This window comes from Phyllobates terribilis, unplaced genomic scaffold (genome assembly GCF_046119375.1).
Source record: "Phyllobates terribilis strain yellow unplaced genomic scaffold, ASM4611937v1 Scaffold_12__6_contigs__length_324123572, whole genome shotgun sequence".
In the NCBI taxonomy this organism is placed as follows: Eukaryota; Metazoa; Chordata; class Amphibia; order Anura; family Dendrobatidae; genus Phyllobates; species Phyllobates terribilis.
The window spans coordinates 71,578,508-71,603,003 of NW_027362772.1; the positions used below are offsets into that span (position 1 = coordinate 71,578,508).

At 42.1% G+C, this 24,496-nt stretch overlaps 1 protein-coding gene across 12 annotated transcripts in view; it reads left to right on the top strand.

Moving 5' to 3' along the window:
• The window catches only part of LOC141172102 (voltage-gated potassium channel KCNC1-like), a 154,231-nt gene that overhangs the window by 45,946 nt on the left and 83,789 nt on the right, over positions 1 to 24,496 (top strand). For all 12 annotated transcript variants that reach the window (XR_012252419.1, XR_012252418.1, XM_073655949.1 and 9 more), the window contains exon 3: positions 14,356 to 15,289. Coding sequence is in view for 10 of the 12 variants with exons in the window: in XM_073655949.1 (XP_073512050.1) it covers positions 14,356 to 15,289 (934 nt within the window). In the remaining 2 variants the exon portion in view is untranslated. The remainder of the gene's footprint in view (positions 1 to 14,355; positions 15,290 to 24,496) is intronic.

A 24,496-nucleotide genomic window follows, 5' to 3' on the forward strand; every position in this document is an offset into this window, starting at 1 on the left:
CCTTTTCATTCAGACGCCGACGGATAGTACGGGTTGACACTGTTGTACCCTCGGACTGCAGGGAAGCTTGAACTTGTTTGGATGTTAGTCGAGATTCTTTATCCACCATCCGCACAATCTTGCGTTGAAATCTCTCGTCAATTTTTCTTTTCCGTCCACATCTAGGGAGGTTAGCCACAGTGCCATGGGCATTAAACTTCTTGATGACACTGCGCACGGAAGACACAGGAACATTCAGGTCTTTGGAGATGGACTTGTAGCCTTGAGATTGCTCCTGCTTCCTCACAATTTGGATTCTCAAGTCCTCAGACAGTTCTTTGGTCTTCTTTCTTTTCTCCATGCTCAATGTGGTACACACAAGGACACAGGACAGAGGTTGAGTCAACTTTAATCCATGTTAACTGGCTGCAAGTGTGATTTAGTTATTGCCAACACCTGTTAGGTGCCACAGGTAAGTTACAGGTGCTGTTAATTACACAAATTAGAGAAGCATCACATGATTTTTCAAAGGGTGCCAATACTTTTGTCGACCCCCTTTTTTAGGTTTGGTGTGGAATTATATCCAATTTGGCTTTAGGACAATTCTTTTTGTGTTTTTTTCATTGAAGACAAATTAAATGAAGAGAATAATACCAAAGAATTTGTGATTGCAATCATTTTCAGGAAGAAACTGAGTATTATCTGACAGAATTGCAGGGGTGCGAATACTTTTGACCAGCACTGTACATACACACACACATTAGAAATGTTTTTAATATGAGGATCGTGGAAGCTCGCTCACCTGCCCCCGGCCTGTGTCCCTCCCATCTCCTCAGGTTACAGGTATGTGGCTGTGCAGGAGCGCCGGCGTGTCAGACATGGCCCTGGACCATCAGGGGGGCCCACTTGCTGTCGGGCCCGGGTCGCTTCCCCGGCATCTGTGCAGGACCGCTGGCACTTGCTGCTCGATTGCCGGCACTTCACCAGACATGGCCGTGCGCAGTTGCCCCCCCTGATGGTCCAGGGCCCTGGCACTTGCCCGGGTACTCCGGGTGCTGCATTTCAGAGACTTATGTACACTTCTCAACATTGCATATGCACCACCAAGAAGAAAAAGTCATGGAGTTATGGAAATCACAGGATGGACAGACATATTAACCAGTTCAAGACCAGGAAATTTACCCCCGTTCCTGACCAGGCACAATATCGTTTTTTTTTTCATACATACAATTTCGAGAGCTATAAAATATCTTCTCGTTCAAGCAATTTTTGCATCTTTTTTCCTGATATATAGGGATTTATTTTTATGTGATATTCTCTTTTTTTTTTGCTAATGTCTTTGGGAAAATAAAGGACAGAAGTGTCTGTTTTTCCCATTTTTTTAGGACCACTAAAATACATTTAAAAATTGGTTCCCGATTCTGTAACAATTATTTTATATATCTGACAGGTTTTTTTTGGGGGGGGGGGGTTTACAAGGGTGGGCTAGTAACATGGATGACAGTGGCACTTTTATTTCTATTTTTTTAATTTCTTTTTTTATCTGCTATTTTTTATTTATTTCTTCATTTTATTTTTCATGTATTTTACACATTGTGCCCCACATAAGGTCATAAAAGACCTTGGACGGGGGAGGAGGCATTTTAATATTCAAATATTTTTATTTTCATCTTATTTCCCTTGGAATTTGGGCTGGTATATTGGCCCCAGTTACAGTGGAAGTGCAGCCTCCTGACTACATAGCAGAACTGTCTGGGTCTCCTATGATCCAGGGCACAAACGGTAATAAACCGTCTCTGCCTTCTCTATGGGAACAGCCAGATACCCCACTCCGCTAATTCAAAGTAGGAGCTGGACTGCCTGAATATTTCAAGTCTATCGGTGGTCCGAAAGCGTTTAATGATATGCACATGATAATAGTTTATTTTCCTTAATTAACAAAGCGCTAAGTGAATGAACAAAAGAGAAATCTAAATAAAGTCAATATTTGCTGTGACCGTCCTTTGCCTTTAAAACAGCATCAATTCTTGTAGGCACCCTTGTACACAGCCATGGATTTTCTAGGATTGTAGTCAAGTGTATGAGTAACCAATTATACCAAACAGGAGAAAATGATCATCATTTTCATATGTATAAAGTCATTAACTGAAACAGAAACAGCTGTTTAGGATGCTTAAACTGGGTGAGGAACAGACAAATTCTGCTGGAAAGGTGAGGTTGTTGAAGACAGTTTTATGTCTGAGGTTATGCACCATGGCATGACTGAGCAAAGCAGCAAAACACAAGGTAGTTATACTGCATCAGCAAGGTCTCTACCTGCAAGGTTTTCCAAGTAAACTGGGGTTTTAAGATGGGCTATTCAAGCTCTTTTGAAGAAGGGCCAAGAAATGGGCAATGTTGAGGACAGTAGACGCAGTGATCAGCCAAGGAAACAGTGCAGCTGATGAGAAGCATCATGTTTCCTTTGAAATTTGAAGATGTCCAGCAGTGCCATCAGCTCAGAGCTGGCAATAAAAAGTGGGATCCAACTACAGTTATCTACTGTTCAGAGAAGTCTGGCCAGAAGTAAAAGAATTTTGGCAAAAAAAAAAAATATTCTACATGGAAACAAAGCAAAGTGATTCACATATGCACAAAAACATTGGAACTGGGGTGCAGATAAATAACTGAAGATGCTTTGGATAAAATGTGAAATATTGGGCTGTAACAAAAGGCAGTTTGTTCACTGAAGGGCAGGAAAGTGGCACAATTATGAGTGTTTGCAGGAACAGTGAAGCATGGTGGAGGATCCTGTAAGTTTGAGGCTGAAATGGAGTTGGGGATTTGGCCAGGATTAATGGTGTCCTCAATGCTGAGAAATACAGGCAGATACTTATCCATCATGCAATACCATCATGGAGGCATCTGATTGGTTCTGGGACAATGACCCCAAACATCCAGCCAATGTCATTAAGAACAATCTTCAGTGTAAAGAAGAACGAGGAGTCCGGGAAGTGATGATATGGGCTCCACAGAGCCCTGATCTCACATCATCTATTTTGTCTGGGATCATATGAAGACTTAGGAGGATTTGTACAAGCAACAACCACAGAAGATCTGTGGTTAGGTCTCCAAGATGTTTGGAACAACCTCCCTGCTGAGTGCCTTCATAAATTGTGTACCTAGAAAAATTGATGTTGGTTTGAATGTGAACGGCGGTCACCAAATATTGATGTGATTTAGATTTCTCTTTTGCTCATTCATTTTGCATTTTGTTAATTGATAAAAATAAACGTAACACTTTTATTTTTGATGGCATCCTTACTATGGAACATTTTTTTCCATACCATATACCACTGGGATATCGCAATATGTTCCGTGTGGTTTCACATAACCAGCATTATCTGAGAGTTGTGACAACCTAGCAATGCAGCTCTATATTCAGCTTTACTACATCTGTTCTCAGTATTCTCAGGGTACAGTATATTAATAGGATGTTTAGATTATGGGTCCTGATCATGGGTATCCAGAATCTTTGTCACTTTCACTGTGGTGCAGGCATCAGAACAGTTATGTTGGGATGAATGTCATATAAGATCATGGAATAATTATATGAAGCTGAAGAAAGCGCTTATTCGAGCAGAACTGCCACTTGGCATAAAGTGATGGATGCTCGGGTACCAAAATGTACCACACTGCATCTCTACAATCAAATCTTCTAACATCAGAAATACAGGGCAGGGTAATAAACTGGATTCCCAGTACATTTGTGCTGTTTTATGATGCCATTTTGGGATACATTTTCCCAGTATCTTTTCTTGATCAATTCCTCAATTTCCTGCCCCCTCACACCTTCCTCTCCAGGAGATCATTGACAGACACCATAGTGTATAAGTAAAACCCTAGTCTTGGTGCATTCATCCCTTACAAGTTAAAACTACTTTTGGGGCACATACCAGTCCAGGAACGGTCTTGATTCTCATGCTCTATAACTTTTCAGTGGATGGCTCCTCTTCATCAGCATTCTGCCAGCACTATATGATCTGGAACCTCCTTTCCCTTACTTCCCAGCACACGTTGGTCTTGCCATGGTCCATTGGCTTACCTGTCCTGAGCTAAAAGCCCACTTCTCTGTTATGTTGTATGCATTTTGAAAGACAGGAGAGCAGGAGCAGAAAGACAAAGACCCACTTTCACTATGTTTAGAAAGCCAAAGACCCACCCCCACTACCTGTAGACAGACAAGACCCCAAACTTCCTGTAAAGATATAACGATCCACCCCCACTTCCTAAAGGAAGACAAAGACCCATCCCTACTTCCTGTAGAGAGACAAAGATCTGCCCCAACTTCCTGTACAGAGACAAATGTCCATCCCCACTTCCTGTAGAGAAACAAAGACCCATCCCTACTTTCTGTAGAGAGACAAGGAGCAACCGCAACTTCCTTTAGAGTGACAAAGAACCACCCCCCTTCCTGTAGAGACAAAGACCCACCCCCACTTACTGTAGAGAACCAAATAACCAACCCCACTTCCTTTAGAGAACCAAAGACCCACCCCCACTTTTTTGTAGGGAACCCAAAACCCACCCCAACTTCCTGTATCCATCCATTGACCCACCCCATGTCCTGTAAAGAAACAAATTCCCCCACTTTCTGTAGAGAGACAAAGACCAACCCCCACTTCCTGTAGAAAATCAAAGACCCACTCCCACTTCCTGTAGAGAGACAAAGACCCACACCCACTTCCTTTACAGAGAAAAAAACCAACCCCGACTTTCTATAGATAGACAAAAACCTACCCTCACTTCCTGTAGAGATCCAAAGACCCACCCCCACTACCTGTACAGAGGTAAAGACCCATCCCCACTTTCTGTAGAGAGTCAAAGATCTGCCCCACTTCCTGTAGAGAGACAAATACCTGCCCCCACTTCCTGTAGAAAGACAAAGACCTGCCCCCACTTCCGGTATAGATCCAACGACCCACCCCTGCTTCCTGTACAGAGACAAAAACCCACCCCCACTTTCTGTAGAGAGACAAAGACCTGCCCCCACTTCCTGTAGAGAGACACAGACCTGTCCCCATTTCCTGTAGAGAGACCAATACCAACCCCCACTTCCTGTTAAAGAACAAAGACCCAACCCCACTTCCTTTAGAGAAAAAAAGGACCCATCCGCACTTTCTGAGGCAACAAAGAACTGCCCCACTTCCTGTAGAGAGACAAAGACCTGCACCTGACGCGCCCCTGGGCCTGAGTCGCGCAGCGTTGCGCACGCGGGAGCCTACCCGGAGCCGGATCGGATAGGGGTAGTAGTCTCGTGGCGATGACCCGGTCCGTGCCCAGGGAGTCAGACTAAGTGGCGGTATATTAGCAGTAGATGTAGGACGACTACGCCACCCGTTGAATGCAGCTATGGAGCTGCCGCTGCAGGGCAGACCGCTGAGGCCGGTGGAAGGATGGTGCAGCGTGGATGGTATAACCCCCAACGGGAGGGGTATGGCCTCAGGGCAGCCGACGTGGATGATGGGGGTAGCAGGAACCACTCAGAGACGATGCGGTGTAGTTCAGGGTCTTTACTGGTGATAAAGATAGACCCTCCCGGAGTACTGGCTAGCGATCGGGGCCTGGTCAGTCTTTGAGCAGATGGGATCTCCCCTGGCCAGGCGGAGTTGTAGGCCTCCCCAACTAATTGTACTCTTCTGGCTACCTTGCTAGAGGCGGGTAAAAGCAGCCCACGTCCCTGAGTGTACCGTGTGGTGCTCACCCGTATGGCCGGTGACTCGGGGCCTTCTAGTGGCTTCCGCTCCACGACGGCGGTGCTGGTCCCACGCGTGTGACCGTGCCTTCGGGTTTCTTGGCCAGAGGACCTGAAATCCCCTGCCGGGCGGTTTCTGCTGCTGGGTAAGGATTAGCCCCCACAGCCTCGGACTCCGGGTCCGGTGGTAACTCTTCAATCAGGGCGAGCTCTACAGCTGCCAGCCCCTGATTCCTTTTAGCACGACTTCCCCAGAGCTCCTGATCTCTCTTTCCTATAGCTGCTTCTCTTCTTCTCAACTCTACTCACTAACCCTGCCTCAGCCCCAGCTTTATATAGGGGAAGTTCTTCCCCTCCCAGGACTGGGCAGGAGGTGTGGCATGCATAGGATTCCTGACCAAGAGACCTCCCACCTGCTCTCAGACATAACATTGCTATTACTGTGGAGACCAGACCCCTGGGGTGCCACACACCCACTTCCTGTAGAGAGACAAAGACCTGCCCCCACTTCCTGTAGAGGAACAAAGACCTGCGCCCACTTCCTGTAGAGAGACAAAGACCTGCACCCACTTCCTGTAGAGAGACAAAGACCTGCACCCACTCCCTGTAGAGAGACAAAGACCTGCACCCACTTCCTGTAGAGAGACAAAGACCTGCCCCCACTTCCTATAGAGGAACAAAGACCTGCGCTCACTTCCTGTACGGAGACAAAGACCTGCACCCACTTCCTGTAGAGAGACAAAGACCTGCACCCACTTCCTGTAGAGAGACAAAGACCTGCCCCCACTTCCTGTAGAGGAACAAAGACCTGCACCCTCTTCCTGTAGAGAGACAAAGACCTGCACCCACTTCCTGTAGAGAGACAAAGACCTGCCCACACTTCCTGTAGAGGAACAAAGACCCAACCCCACTTCCTTTAGAGAAAAAAAGGACCCATCCGCACTTTCTGAGGCAACAAAGAACTGCCCCACTTCCTGTAGAGAGACAAAGACCTGCACCCACTTCCTGTAGAGAGACAAAGACCTGCCCCCACTTCCTGTAGAGGAACAAAGACCTGCGCCCACTTCCTGTAGAGAGACAAAGACCTGCACCCACTTCCTGTAGAGAGACAAAGACCTGCACCCACTTCCTGTAGAGGAACAAAGACCTGCACCCACTTCCTGTAGAGAGACAAAGACCTGCACCCACTTCCTGTAGAGAGACAAAGACCTGCACCCACTTCCTGTAGAGAGACAAAGACCTGCCCCCACTTCCTATAGAGGAACAAAGACCTGCGCTCACTTCCTGTAGAGAGACAAAGACCTGCACCCACTTCCTGTAGAGAGACAAAGACCTGCACCCACTTCCTGTAGAGAGACAAAGACCTGCCCCCACTTCCTGTAGAGGAACAAAGACCTGCACCCTCTTCCTGTAGAGAGACAAAGACCTGCACCCACTTCCTGTAGAGAGACAAAGACCTGCCCACACTTCCTGTAGAGGAACAAAGACCCAACCCCACTTCCTTTAGAGAAAAAAGACCAACCCCCACTTTTTGTAGAGAACCAAAGTCCCAACCCCACTTCCTGTAAAGAGATAAAGACTCACCACCACTTCCTGTAAGGAACCAAAGATCCACCCTCACTTCCTGTAAAGATATAAAGACTCACCGCCACTTCCATTAGAGAGAAAAAAATCCACTCCCACTTTCTGTAGAGACAAAGACCCACAACCACTTCCTATAGAAAGACAAATATCTACCCCAATTTCCTGTAGAAAGACAAAGACCCACACCCACTTCTTGTAAAGAGACAAAGCCTAATATTTTGATGAACAAAGTGCAAGTCCAAATTTTAGCCAATTGACTCTATTAAGACTGGCTACAACATTGTGGAAAAGTCCATTGTATAAGTGGAACACCTCTGTTGTTATGTCCCTGATTGAATAAATCATAACAATGAAAAAAAAATCTAAAAAAGCATGAAAATATCTATTTTGATTTGCAAAATTGTAGCTGTTTTTCTTTTGAAAAATTGAAAATTTTTTTTGGATAATTTGGATGTAATTGTCTTCTCCTTGTAATTTTCCAAATATTCATTTTCCACTTATTTCAGGAAATATTTTGCTCCATATGGGAGTACAGAACGAGAATATAAGAGTCTGGCGCCCCTAGAAATGTGGCGATTTGTGCAGCCAATCAGTGCAGTACATAACGTGAGAACTTGATCTTTACATTTAGGTTTTCCTTAAGGCCCAGGACATTGGTTGGCATTGATCTGTTTTGATTCTTACACTTTTTTTTTCCTGGCAGAATACAAGATGAGCCTCTTGGGAAAGCCCAAAAAAGCCTCTTGTGCTTTCCTTTAAGCAGCAGAGTTAACTAATTGAAAACAATCCCATCCAGACGCTCATATTAACGGCCAAATAAATGAACTGCAAAAGCTTTGACTATTAGCATTGCAGATTCCCTTCTCATTGAATACAAAAAAACGACACATGATACGAATATCGAAAATGAGAGATTATCTTAGACGCCTAAAAAGTTTACCGATAACTCAAATCCATAATAAAAATATATAATAATGAACCTTCCTATCTTGGACATTTATGGCATTCTCATTGTTTGGCAATTTTCAGAACCACCATAAAAGTGATGGGAGAAAGCTATAAATGGGTGACTACCTCTCTTTACCAGAAGTGGGTCCACTATCTATAGGAAATTAGTAGTGTATCCTGTGGTTATCCCATAGTTGTCCTATATGGGAATACCCTTTAAAAAGCACATCAGACACTACAGACAACTAGTATCAATGATACAGTAAAATTTCAGCTTGTTCAACCCCCTTTTACTTTGTGTAACTCAGGCTTAGACTGGCCCACGGGAGAAGCGGTGAATCCTCCGGTGGGCCACCACTCTCTTATATGAGCAGTACTTGGCACAATATACTTGATTCACTATGTACAGACAAAGGCAACATCTTGTTAATGTAAAAATCTACCCAGTTCATTGTTATATAAATTAGTGATTGGGGATAATGTCTGATTTGGCATGATGGGACTATCGGGCTGACCGCCACTGTAGGGAATCTCATTTTTACTGGAGTCACTAAATAGGATCCATGTTTAGAAAATGACGCTGTATGGTTCAAACAAGTTATACTGATCAGTGGGGGTCTCACTGCTGGGACCCACACCAGAATGGGCAACTTTTATCCCTGACAGGGAACTTTTATCCCCACCTGCCCAACTGCCACTCCATTCTTTCTGCTGCAATCGGCTGCCACATAGGGAATAAACCACTTCCCCATAAAGGTGCCCATTCTGTGTAGATCCAAACGGTCAGACCCCCACGATCAATAAATTATCACCTAACCTGTGGATAGATGATAACTTGTTTTCCCCGGACAACCCCTTTAAGCTAATTAGCATTGTCATCCCCCTACTCTTACAAAGCCCTAAGCATAAAAATCATATTTTTTTGTCTCTGTTATTCTTCATGGAAATGTATGACGTCTGCGAAGGCTTATAAAGGGAATGTAATGGCTTACGATTTAAACTTAAAGGGTTTGTCCTATAAAGAACATATAATAATAGATAAATGTATGATCCCTAGTGCTCGTGCAGAGTAGACAACTGTATCTGTTCGCACTTGGACCAATTTTTGTCTTTGGGGCCGTTCAAATGTCCGAAATGCCCGAGTTTGATTCAATATTCGGATCACACTCGGACATTCAAATCAATGAGTGCGCGGAAACAATCGGACTGCACTCGGATGACATTTGAGTGCAGTCCGAGTTCAGCGGACTGACAGAATGGAGACATTTTATTCTCCATCCTCTCCTCAATTGGATCACACTCTGATCAGCGCTTGATCAGAGTGGCATTTGAATGATTGATCTGATTTTCTCGGATGGCAAAAAATACGCTTGCGTGCACCTGCCCTTAAGGATATGACCCCGTGTGCAAAGCTATAGTGAGAATGTGCAATACTGCTCATGTCACTTTCTTTAAAAGTGGTGGTTGCACATGCTCACTACCCTTTCCATTCATATATCGGACTTTCGGCAGCCAATTTTTGTGAATAGGTGATAAATGTTATGTATGGGATAATCCCTTTAATACGTTTCCAGGAGGAACAACAGAGGAACAGCACAATGCAGAGCTGTGAAAAGATGTTCCAGCATAGTTATTTCACAGGAAATGTAGTATTTACTAAAACAGATATGTTGGGGTGATTGGTGTGTTGGCTTCACCTACAAAACTGTTAGGGAAGAGTCAGACGATCTCCGTTGGGTTCCAGAGTGTCCGTATATTTTATACCCTTCATGAATATTGGTGTTCCGTACATAAATTTAGCCAGAAGACACGAATCCCTTCCTTACTTTAAAGGAAGAGTCAGATGGTCATATAGCTCAGAGGAGGATCGCAACGCAATGCTCGGACTGGCCGGTGGCTCTCCTAACCCGAGCATAACAGCTGCATAGAAATACAGTACAGACCAAAAGTTTGGACACACCTTCTCATTTAAAGATTTTTCTGTATTTTCATGACTATGAAAATTGTACATTCACACTGAAGGCATCAAAACTATGAATTAACACATGTGGAATTATATACTTAACAAAAAAGTGTGAAACAACTGGAAATATGTCTTATATTCTAGGTTCTTCAAAGTAGTCACCTTTTGCTTTGATGACTGTTTTGCACACTCTTGGCATTCTCTTGATGAGCTTCAAGAGGTAGTCACCGGAAATGGTTTTCACTTCACAGGTGTGCCCTGTCAGGTTTAATAAGTTGGATTTCTTGCCTTATAAATGGGGTTGGGACCATCAGTTGTGTTGTGCAGAAGTCAGGTGGATACACAGCTGATAGTCCTACTGAATAGACTGTTAGAATTTGTATTATGGCAAGAAAAAAGCAGCTAAGTAAAGAAAAACGAGTGGCCATCATTACTTTAAGAAATGAAGGTCAGTCCGAAAAATTGGGCAAACTTGGAATGTGTCCCCTAGTGCAGTTGCTAAAACCATCAAGCGCTACAAAGAAACTGGCTCACATGAGGACCGCCCTAGGAAAAGAAGACCAAGAGTCACCTCTGCTTCTGAGGATAAGTTTATCCGAGTCACCAGCCTCAGAAATCGCAGGTTAACAGCAGCTCAGATTAGAGACCAGGTCAATGCCACACAGAGTTGTAGCAGCAGACACATCTCTACAACAACTGTTAAGAGGAGACTTTGTGCAGCAGGCCTTCATGGTAAAATAGCTGCTAGAAAACCACTGCTAAGGACAGGCAACAAGCAGAAGAGACTTGTTTGGGCTAAAGAACACAAGCAATGGACATTAGACCAGTGGAAATCTGTGCTTTGGTCTGATGAGTCTAAATTTGAGATCTTTGGTTCCAACCACCGTGTCTTTGTGCGATGCAGAAAAGGTGAACGGATGGACTCTACATGCCTGGTTCCCACCGTGAAGCATGGAGGAGGAGGTGTGATGGTGTGGGGGTGCTTTGCTGGTGACACTGTTGGGGATTTATTCAAAATTGAAGGCATACTGAACCAGCATGGCTACCACAGCATCTTGCAGCGGCATGCTATTCCATCCGGTTTGCGTTTAGTTGGACCATCATTTATTTTTCAACAGGACAATGACCCCAAACACACCTCCAGGCTGTGTAAGGGCTATTTGACCAAGAAGGAGAGTGATGGGGTGCTACGCCAGATGACCTGGCCTCCACAGTCACCAGACCTGAACCCAATTGAGATGGTTTGGGGTGAGCTGGACCGCAGAGTGAAGGCAAAAGGGCCAACAAGTGCTAAGCATCTCTGGGAACTCCTTCAAGATTGTTGGAAGACCATTTCCGGTGACTACCTTTGGAAGCTCATCAAGAGAATGCCAAGAGTGTGCAAAGCAGTCATCAAAGCAAAAGGTGGCTACTTTGAAGAACCTAGAATATAAGACATATTTTCAGTTATTTCACACTTTTTTGTTAAGTATATAATTCCACATGTGTTAATTCATAGTTTTGATGCCTTCAGTGTGAATGTACAATTTTCATAGTTATGAAAATACAGAAAAAAACTTTAAATGAGAAGGTGTGTCCAAACTTTTGGTCTGTACTGTACATACTGTCACGCTGTGGTTGAGAGAGACAACGGCCAGTCTGAGCATTGCGTTGCGCTCCTCATCTGACTCTTCCCTTAAAATAAGGAAGGGATTTGTGTCTTCTGGCTAAATTTATCTACCTATATTCATATAGGCTATAAATATATGGACACTCCAGAGCCCCTACCGGAGATCGTTGGAAATCACAAGCCTGTGTATTTCTTTTGTTCTCACTGGTTAGAAGCTTCTAAGTTGGAGTTAGGTTTTTTTGGAGAGTGAGAGATTTTCAGGAGGATGGTTGGTTAAAAACGCTCATTTTTTTAAATTTTGTGCAAGTTTAACAAACCCCTTTACAGTTGTAATTTGAACCTTGGAGGGGGGGGGCATTGCAAAATTTCCAACAGGGCCTCCAAGTATCATGGGTCTTTATTATTAAGTGTCTACTAATAGGGGCTGTAAGGGATGTTTTGGGCAGAGCTCAGATGCAACTGCAACCCCTGCACTCACTGTAGTTACATCCCTGATCTCCATATAATTGGGGTCTTTATACTGCACGGATAGAGAGCAGAAATATTTAATATACGCCAAAAAAGAATCCACATTTTGGATAGGTTCATCGTTCCTTACCTTAATCAAACCAGGTATAATGAGACAGCGCAGATTACATACTTTATTCATGTAGTCAAAAAGGAAAAATTACCCAATGTACAAGGCCTATAATCAGCGACGAGAACCTCTTTATTTATCTGTGTTTTGACTGTTTTGTCAGGGTGCGAGCGCCTGCACTCATTACATTCACTGAAAATGTATTCACGTGCGGAGGCAAATCTGTTTGGGTTTGTGCGGCTCAAATAGTATTTTATGGCTCGCGCTCGCTGAATTTTTCAATAAGTCGTTCTATCTAAGTAGTGTGATGTATCATTGTTACTATTAAAGCTGATACTATTGATTACTCTGAAATGAAAGGTTTGCAGCTTTGCGTTACAATTCTGCACCATTTGCAACATCAGTGCTTCCGGTCAGTGAATGGTAACATTTGTCTTCACATTTGAAAACTTAGTATAGACCTAATATTACAGCTAAGTAATTGATTTGTTTGTTTCCTCTTCGCTTAATGATCAGTAACGCAAATATTCACCCTGTATTGATCATTTTCAGCAAAAAATAATCTTTGCTAATGGGTTTTATTAAAAATTTTGCAATATTTTTCTTCATGTTTGCAAAATAAGTTAACTGAGAACCCATCAGAGAGCTCGTCGTGAGTTTATAACTTTTTTTTTTATCTGCTTTTTTCGGACCTCTAAGATGATATATGACCGATTCAACTTTCATGTGGTTTGTAGAGGTTCAGGGAAAGACAGATAAAAGAGTTGTAAAGTCCCCTTCAGGACAAGCTTACTGAAGGATTTGCAGTTAACTCGAAATTCCTAATGAAACGAAAGAGTAAAAAAAATTATTTTGAAGCGAATAAAAATTGTTCCCAAATGTGTCCATACCCTTTAGCATACAACCACAAAGGAAATGTTTAGGGTATGTTCACACAGAGGAATTTTAACACAGACTTCTGAGCATATTCCATGCTAAAATCCGCTTACAAACCACCTCCCTTTGCGGATTTGAAAAACGATTTAATAAATGACTTGTTAAATGTTTTTTGGTACGGATTCCATGTGGAACCCACAAAGGGTACTACCCGTATTTACCAGAGTTAATCCGCCTGCGGACTTGTGGCAGTTTCGAGCTGCAAATCCATAAAAGATATCTGATGGATTAGCCTCAAATTTCTACTGCAGATTCTTTTTCAAAAACAGTAAAATTCCACTATGTGAACATATCCTTAGGAATTAGCTGTTCAATGTTGTGATCATCAAGGACCATTAATGTCATTAATGAGGTTCCATGCCAATCTAAAATAGGGATGCCTCAAGCCTAATGTGTTCACAAGTTGATATATAGAGGAAGAAGAGCTCCTAACCTTGTGGAAATCCCATCTATATGACATTGGATCATATTCCTGAATATGTCAATACGCACATCACCTTGGTGACTGACTTGAGCCTTTGACCTGCCAATGAAAGATTTATCATTACCTTAAAGGGTTATTCCTATCGTTTCATAAATGGGTATGGTCGAATAGTGCATGTCAATGCAAGCAATTTTGTAATGTACTGCTTGTTAAAATTTGTAGCCGTTCTTGAGATATTAACTACTTATTAAGACCGAAGTGGTGGTCGGTCTCCTAGGCAACAGGCTGTAAATAAAAGAAAAGTGTTAGTATCTCAAGAACGAATGGAAATTTTAATATGCAGTAAATTGGAAAAGTGCTAGTTTTGACGAGCACTATCCAATTATATCTATTTATAAAGAAGGGAAAAAAACACTTTAAGTGATTCATATACCAGGATGATCAGGGATTATTTCAGGTATTTACATGCAAACTCAAAGAATGGACCGATGCGATCCGTCCGTAGCTGTGGTTGACTTGTTCCATATTTTGTAGTTGTGTTCTATATTATGTCTTGTGTCTATGTCTTTTGTATAACTGTATTCTCTTGTTTGTTTGGCAGTATATCGCCTTTGCTTCCCTGTTCTTCATTCTCATCTCCATCACAACGTTTTGCCTTGAGACCCACGAGGCATTCAATGAGATCATCAACAAGACTGAGACCACCACACAAAACAACATCACCAAGACGGAGATTATATTAGAAGTGGAGACTGAACCTTTCCTCACTTATGTAGAAGGCATGTGCGTGATATGGTTCACCTTTGAGTTTTTCATGCGTGTTTTGTTCTGCCCTGATAAAATGGAATTCATTAAGAGCAGCTTAAACATTATTGACTTTGTGGCTATTTTACCTTTCTACCTGGAGGTTGGCTTGAGTGGCCTGTCTTCCAAAGCAGCCAAGGATGTCCTAGGTTTCCTTCGTGTTGTCCGATTTGTTAGGATCCTGAGAATCTTTAAGCTCACTCGACATTTTGTTGGTCTCAGAGTCCTTGGCCACACTCTACGAGCCAGTACAAATGAGTTTCTCCTTCTTATCATATTTTTGGCACTTGGGGTTTTAATCTTTGCCACTATGATATACTATGCGGAAAGGATCGGGGCCGAGCCTGGTGACATTACTGGCGCTGCACACACCAACTTCAAAAATATCCCCATAGGGTTTTGGTGGGCTGTGGTAACAATGACAACTTTGGGGTATGGTGACATGTACCCAGTGACTTGGTCGGGTATGTTGGTGGGTGCCCTTTGTGCGTTGGCAGGTGTGCTAACAATTGCTATGCCAGTCCCTGTCATTGTCAACAATTTTGGAATGTACTACTCCCTAGCAATGGCTAAGCAGAAGCTACCAAAGAAAAAGAACAAACATATTCCTCGGGCTCCGCAACCTGGATCACCTAATTACTGCAAACCAGACATGCAGTCTCCTCATAGAAGTGCGACAGGAGATGCCTGCCCCTTAGCTCAGGAGGAAATCATAGAGATCAACAGAGCAGGTAAGAGGAAAGTGTGAATGAATAAATGAATGAATGAATGATATTGAATTCCTTGTATAATGGATCAGTAAGTATTTGTACTTTTTAGAATATGGGGCAGAAAAGTTACAGAATCAGCATTGTGGATAGATCTCATCCATGCGCTGCAGGGAATTCGAAATCCACTGCATGTCAATATCTACCGATTTCAGCCTTTGGTTACGTCCACCCAGGATTTATCAATCCACCAATGGGGCAAAATCTGCATCAAGTTGTTGTGGATTTCGTTGCAGACCTGTTCGGAGTATATATCTCTACTCTAACTGTTTCTTCTAGGCTGTATTCACATTTGCATCAGTCCGAAGCCTCAATTACCAACTCCATCAGAATTGGTAGGAAAAATTGTGTTGCGTGCAAGAACAATATCGGAACGATAAAAAGCGGCATGAAACCCAGCAGGGTAGTAATGAAGAGTAAAACAGAAGTCTAAGGCTAGTTTGAAATGTACTGTTTTGTTTCTGATACTTTAGAATACACATTTTTTTTACTATGAATTTTATGCATTTTTTTTTTACATGGTATAATTTTTTGGATCATAATTTTTGGACATGGATCTTTTTAGAAGTCAACATGGAAATCTTGGAACAGACACCCCTAGATCATGCTGCGTTTTGAAGAAATCGCCAAATCCAGTAAATAGCAGTAGTTGTAATCAGGCTCGGACTGGCCGACAGGAGAACAGGACTCCACTTTTTATTTTTTTTAATCCACCATATGGTTCCAGAGATATGAGCCTTCATATTTAGTGATAATTTTTATAGTCCTTACAAGGGGGTGTTGCTCACAGGATCCTCTGGGGCTTGTCTATAGGCTCCACTGCATAATTACCCTATGAGCAACTCCCCCTAGGTAAATACCAAAAAACAAAAAGGCCCATATTTCTGGAACCGCTTGACAGATTAAAAAAAAACTGAAAAATAGAATACTCAGAATAAAATAAGAACAAGAACTGCACACTTTTAAACTGGTGGCACAACTTTTTTAACTGAATTCAAAAACTTTATGTGAACAAGACCCGAGAACTAACCCTTATTCTGCTGTTTAAAGCTAGGTTTCCTTTGAAACAAATTACTGAAATGTTTTTAGAAGGACAATACATTACATTTGGTATAGTGTGCTATAAAGGTGTCTACCGCTTACAGGTCCATAATTCAAACCCATAAGAATTCTGCTTAGAATCCTTGCACAAAGCTGCATAGAGCCCTCATATTGATTCATACATGTTTCCTAAAAGAGGACCTGTCAACGACTCAAGTGTCCAACTTTTGCTCCCTCTGCTCCCCTGAGTCTTCCAGTTTTTGTCTTTTTTTTAATCTACCATAGGGCTCCATATATATGGGTTCTTTACAAAAGGTCATTGCTCACAGGATCCTCTGGGGCGTGTCTTTAGGCTCCTCTACATCATTACCCTGTGAGCCACGCCTCCTTGGTAAAAACATAAAGAATAGCTCTAAAAAAGGCCCATATTTCGGGAACCACATGGAGGATTTTAAAATAACAAAATACGGCATACTCAGGGGAGCAGAGGGAATAAACTCAGAGCAAAAGCTGGCCATTTTTACAAGTTGTTGCCTATTATTTTATGTCCCCAATATTATGTATTTTTTCACAGATCCACTTTCGCCGATGCGCCTGTTCACATGCCTTACATCCCGCAAATGATTTTTCCTTGCACAGGCCTGCCCCAATGTATGTGTCCTCCTGATTGATGTCACTTACATAAGCAGTTTGAGAAGCATACGCGGCGGTTCAAACAGCGCGCATGCGCTATGAGAAGGTGATTCAGTGTCCCCATGTATGTGACATCACTTAGACATAACACATCCATTGTAGGATGACTCAAGATGGGGAATATCACAAGTATGATGTACGGCACATGATTGTGCACGCTGCCAGAAGAGGTGACTCATGACCCGTGAGCACAATGAATCCTTGGGGATATGAATAAAAATTCATAACATTAGATGATTCAAATAAAAAAAAGAGCCCCAAACAAACCCTTTAAATCCTCATCTTCTTCAGTTAATTGATCTCCGCATGAAGACGACCGCTTCAGCAGATGACAGAACAGGGACAGCCCAGGAAAGTAGAGCGTGTTCTATTTTCCTCTCTCTCCATGTTCAATCATCCTCCTCCTTGTGGAAAAATCTGTCGTTACCCGGTTCATCTGCCAAATCCACGATTAAATGTAAGAGACATTTATAAGCGCCCATATAAATAAGTCCTGACATGAACCCTTGTGCTTGTAATGCTGACCCTGTACTGCAGTCTGAGACATCCTTCACCTTCTTCATACATCTAAATCCGGTAATAAAGGGGAGAATATTTGGACCAGATGCAATGATTGGACAGCTATAAAATTCGCCTGTTGATCAGATTTTACAGCAGGGGTCTTCTTGAGTTGCATTCCATTAAAAGTAAATGGAAATTTAGTGTGACCTTTATTTAAGGAGTTGTTAAGCCCCCATACACCTTAGATGGCTGTCGGCCAAACGATAGGAGCCGGCAACTATCTTGCCCTAATCTTGCCGAGATCTCTTGTGTTCTCTACAAGAGAGACATGTTTGGCAGTGCTGGCTTATCTCAGGGAGGAAAAAAATGACTAGCAGTCCGAAATTGGACATGCTGGATCCTTAACTGTCCCCAACAATCATCAACAAAGATAATACTGTTGGCCAACTCCATTGACATTAGTCTAATGTGTATGGTGGGAGTGTGGGAGTAGGACTGGCACTCGATAGTTCTTCTTTGAGTCATGGTGGTGCCAGAGCCAATGACTATTGCATGGCTTTGGAAAATTTTAGTCTCAAGTTGTTTAGGAACTGTCAAGATCCACTATTTTCTTAAGGTGTCCTATGATCCAACATCCCATGGGCATGACTAAAATTCATATGGCCCCATAGCAATGTCATGAATGATCTCCCTTGATAGTAAGCTGACCTGTAATAAAGTGATGGAATGATGGAACAATAACTACTTGTACTGGTGCACAACCAAAGGATGGATCTGACTTTCGGCACAATGAAGAACACACATAATTGAGCTGGACAAAAGAAAGCCACCAGAGGAACAAGTTTACGACCAGAGTGGGCCTTGGTTTCTTGGTTCCACAGATATTGCTATGGCTGGCATAGCTGTAGTTAGATCAATGCGTGATATGTGATTCTCAAGTGGTTCACCTTTAAAAAGGACACAATTGCCGACCAATAAAGTACAATCTCACTACGTCACATTTTTTACCCCATTTCATGCCCACTTCACATTCACTCAAACAGTATGGCCGCCTTTTTATCTTTGCGCTGATTTTCATTATGCTAGCCCCCCCCCCGTTTACTTCACACAGTCCAGTATACATCAGGACTGTATGGCGAAGCCACACTAACTATCTTTTTGCCCACGAGGAGTGAAATCTTCAGCCTCAATATGACCTAACTTCAACCTTCCCTGGTTTGGAGAAAAGTACTGAAAACCCCAAACCGATCCCAGTATTAGGTGGACTATCCTCCGGCCGATGCTCCATAGCTATACTAAGGATACTTTTAAGTCCCCAAAACACATTAGACTAATATTGGCTGAACCCACTGATAACGAAAGGTTCGGCCAACAGTTTAATGTGTATTAGAGCACCGGACAAATTATTATTGGAGGAGTTAAGAATCCGGCATGTCCGATTTCGGACTGCTTATCCTTTTGCTCTCTCTGACATAAGCCGCAGCCAGACATGTCTAGCAGTGGTTCTTTCATATAAAACACAGGAACGATTGGACGAACGAGTGCTTCTGTGTATAAGAGAGAAATCCAAGATGGCTGCTGGCCAAACCAGAATATGTAGCCTACACAGAACCAGAACATTTAGCCTTCACAGAACCAGAACATTCAGCCTAACAGAACCAGAACATTTAGCCTACACAGAAACAGAACTTTCAGCCCACACAGAACCAGAATATTTAGCTTACACAGAACCAAAACATTCAGCCTACACAGAAACATAACATTCAGCCTACACAGAAACATAACATTCAGCCTACACAGAAACATAACATTTAGCCTACATAGAACCAGAACATTTAGCCTAACAGAGCCAGAACATTTAGCCTACACAGAACCAAAACATTCAGCCTACACAGAACCATAACATTCAGCCTACACAGAAAAAGCACATTCAGCCTACCCAGAACCAGTACATTTAGCCTACACAGAACTAAAGCATTTAGCCTACACAGAACCAGAACATTTAGCCTACACAGAACTAAAGCATTTAGCCTACACAGAACCAGAACATTTAGCCTACACAGAAAGAGCACATTTAGCCTACACAGAACCAGAACATAAAACCAGGCAATGTGAACTGAGGTCTAAGATGGTAGACATGCAAGAAATAGGAGCATGTTCACACTAGCAAAAAAGAAACAAAACCTACAAAAGACAAAAGACAAAAATATATCTCATACCCTACCATCATTATATATAAATGTAAAGCAAAGTTGCATAATAAATATAGGGTACTTAGTGAACTATTTTTGATCAAAAAAAGTATACAAGCCGTCCCACCAGCGGCAAGGTGACCCTAAATTGGGACGGTACCTATACTGCCTATATTAAAAACCTTACTGTATATCAAAGTTGAAGTAATGCATATAAAAGGGTAGACAAATAGGACCGGGTCCCAACTCCAGACCACCCAGGCCCGTGGTAAGCTACATATATACCAGTCAGCTCAACAAAGGGGATGCCACACCCTTAAATTGCACAGAATGCAAACAAGACAAAAAACCAGGCAATGTGAACTGAGGTCTAAGATGGTAGACATGCAAGAAATAGGAGCATGTTCACACTAGCAAAAAAGAAACAAAACCTACAAAAGACAAAAGACAAAAATATATCTCATACCCTACCATCATTATATATAAATGTAAAGCAAAGTTGCATAATAAATATAGGGTACTTAGTGAACTATTTTTGATCAAAAAAAGGTATACAAGCCGTCCCACCAGCGGCAAGGTGACCCTAAATTGGGACGGTACCTATACTGCCTATATTAAAAACCTTACTGTATATCAAAGTTGAAGTAATGCATATAAAAGGGTAGACAAATAGGACCGGGTCCCAACTCCAGACCACCCAGGCCCGTGGTAAGCTACATATATACCAGTCAGCTCAACAAAGGGGATGCCACACCCTTAAATTGCACAGAATGCAAACAAGACAAAAAACCAGGCAATGTGAACTGAGGTCTAAGATGGTAGACATGCAAGAAATAGGAGCATGTTCACACTAGCAAAAAAGAAACAAAACCTACAAAAGACAAAAGACAAAAATATATCTCATACCCTACCATCATTATATATAAATGTAAAGCAAAGTTGCATAATAAATATAGGGTACTTAGTGAACTATTTTTGATCAAAAAAAGTATACAAGCCGTCCCACCAGCGGCAAGGTGACCCTAAATTGGGACGGTACCTATACTGCCTATATTAAAAACCTTACTGTATATCAAAGTTGAAGTAATGCATATAAAAGGGTAGACAAATAGGACCGGGTCCCAACTCCAGACCACCCAGGCCCGTGGTAAGCTACATATATACCAGTCAGCTCAACAAAGGGGATGCCACACCCTTAAATTGCACAGAATGCAAACAAGACAAAAAACCAGGCAATGTGAACTGAGGTCTAAGATGGTAGACATGCAAGAAATAGGAGCATGTTCACACTAGCAAAAAAGAAACAAAACCTACAAAAGACAAAAGACAAAAATATATCTCATACCCTACCATCATTATATATAAATGTAAAGCAAAGTTGCATAATAAATATAGGGTACTTAGTGAACTATTTTTGATCAAAAAAAGGTATACAAGCCGTCCCACCAGCGGCAAGGTGACCCTAAATTGGGACGGTACCTATACTGCCTATATTAAAAACCTTACTGTATATCAAAGTTGAAGTAATGCATATAAAAGGGTAGACAAATAGGACCGGGTCCCAACTCCAGACCACCCAGGCCCGTGGTAAGCTACATATATACCAGTCAGCTCAACAAAGGGGATGCCACACCCTTAAATTGCACAGAATGCAAACAAGACAAAAAAACAGGCAATGTGAACTGAGGTCTAAGATGGTAGACATGCAAGAAATAGGAGCATGTTCACACTAGCAAAAAAGAAACAAAACCTACAAAAGACAAAAGACAAAAATATATCTCATACCCTACCATCATTATATATAAATGTAAAGCAAAGTTGCATAATAAATATAGGGTACTTAGTGAACTATTTTTGATCAAAAAAAGTATACAAGCCGTCCCACCAGCGGCAAGGTGACCCTAAATTGGGACGGTACCTATACTGCCTATATTAAAAACCTTACTGTATATCAAAGTTGAAGTAATGCATATAAAAGGGTAGACAAATAGGACCGGGTCCCAACTCCAGACCACCCAGGCCCGTGGTAAGCTACATATATACCAGTCAGCTCAACAAAGGGGATGCCACACCCTTAAATTGCACAGAATGCAAACAAGACAAAAAACCAGGCAATGTGAACTGAGGTCTAAGATGGTAGACATGCAAGAAATAGGAGCATGTTCACACTAGCAAAAAAGAAACAAAACCTACAAAAGACAAAAGACAAAAATATATCTCATACCCTACCATCATTATATATAAATGTAAAGCAAAGTTGCATAATAAATATAGGGTACTTAGTGAACTATTTTTGATCAAAAAAAGTATACAAGCCGTCCCACCAGCGGCAAGGTGACCCTAAATTGGGACGGTACCTATACTGCCTATATTAAAAACCTTACTGTATATCAAAGTTGAAGTAATGCATATAAAAGGGTAGACAAATAGGACCGGGTCCCAACTCCAGACCACCCAGGCCCGTGGTAAGCTACATATATACCAGTCAGCTCAACAAAGGGGATGCCACACCCTTAAATTGCACAGAATGCAAACAAGACAAAAAACCAGGCAATGTGAACTGAGGTCTAAGATGGTAGACATGCAAGAAATAGGAGCATGTTCACACTAGCAAAAAAGAAACAAAACCTACAAAAGACAAAAATATATCTCATACCCTACCATCATTATATATAAATGTAAAGCAAAGTTGCATAATAAATATAGGGTACTTAGTGAACTATTTTTGATCAAAAAAAGTATACAAGCCGTCCCACCAGCGGCAAGGTGACCCTAAATTGGGACGGTACCTATACTGCCTATATTAAAAACCTTACTGTATATCAAAGTTGAAGTAATGCATATAAAAGGGTAGACAAATAGGACCGGGTCCCAACTCCATACCACCCAGGCCCGTGGTAAGCTACATATATACCAGTCAGCTCAACAAAGGGGATGCCACACCCTTAAATTGCACAGAATGCAAACAAGACAAAAAACCAGGCAATGTGAACTGAGGTCTAAGATGGTAGACATGCAAGAAATAGGAGCATGTTCACACTAGCAAAAAAGAAACAAAACCTACAAAAGACAAAAATATATCTCATACCCTACCATCATTATATATAAATGTAAAGCAAAGTTGCATAATAAATATAGGGTACTTAGTGAACTATTTTTAATCAAATTAGCCTACATAGAGCCAGAACATTTAGCCCACACAGAACCAGAGCATTTAGCCTACACAGAACCAGAACATTTAGCCTACACAGAACCAGAACATTTAGCCTACACAGAAACAGGACATTCAGCCTAACAGAACCAGAACATTTAGCCTACACAGAAACAGCACATTTAGCCTACATAGAAGCAGAACATTTAGCCTATCAGAACCAGAACATCCAGCCTAACAGAACCAGAACATTTAGTCTACACAGAAACAGCACATTTTGCCTACATAGAAGCAGAATATTTAGCCTATCAGAACCAGAACATCCAGCCTAACAGAACCAGAACATCCAGCCTAACAGAACCAGAACTTTTAGCCTACACAGAAACAGAACTTTTAGCCTATACAGAACCAGAACATTCAGCTTAACAGAATCAGAACATTTAGCCTACACAGAAACAGAACATTTAGACTACACAGAACCAGAACATTCAGCCTAACAGAACCAGAACATTTAGCCTACACAGAACCAGAACATTCAGCCTAACAGAACCAGAACATTTAGCCTACACAGAATCAGAACATTTAGACTACACAGAACCAGAACATTCAGCCTAACAGAACCAGAACACTTAGCCTACACAGAACCAGAACATTCAGCCTAACAGAACCAGAACATTTAGCCTACATAGAGCCAGAACATTTAGCCCACACAGAACCAGAGCATTTAGCCTACACAGAACCAGAACATTTAGCCTACACAGAACCAGAACATTCAGCCTAACAGAACCAGAACATTCAGCCTACACAGAACCACAATATTCAGCCTACACAGAAACAGCACATTTAGCCTACATAGAACCAGAACATTTAGCCTAACAGAACCAGAACATTTAGCCTACACAGAACCAGAACATTAAGCCTACATAGAACTAGAACATTTAGCCTACGCAGAACCTGAACATTTAGCCTACATAGAACTAGAACATTTAGCCTACGCAGAACCAGAACATTTAGCCTACTTAGAACCAGAACATTTAGCCTACACAGAACCAAAGCATTTAGCCTAACAGAACCAAAGCATTTAGCCTAACAGAACCAAAACATTTAGCCTAACAGAAGCAGAACATTTAGCCTACACAGAACCAGAACATTTAGCCTAACAGAAGCAGAACATTTAGCCTACACAGAACAAGAACATTTAGCCTAACAGAACCAGAACATTTAGCCTACACAGAACATTCGTAGGCAAACCACTACCACAGATAGGCTATCCCATGGCATACGGTTCAGGTCCTGATCAAGAAAGCAGCAGTACTGTTTCCCTCTTCAATGTATTCCTTCTTAGCACCACAAAGACCATGGTCAAAACAGCCTAGTCTTTGGTTCACTACTCCCACAATCACGGCCTTCATTCTTCGTTGTCTCTCTGCAAAGGTCAAGCTCACTCCCACTGGTGAACAGATTCTAGACTATTTATTGCACAGACACTCAGCACTAAAGTCTAGACCCTTATGTGGTTTGTGCCCACTCTCTCGGATTAGTGCAGAACCACCTCCCTTTACGAGCTCTTTGTTGCCGTCTCCTGACACTATG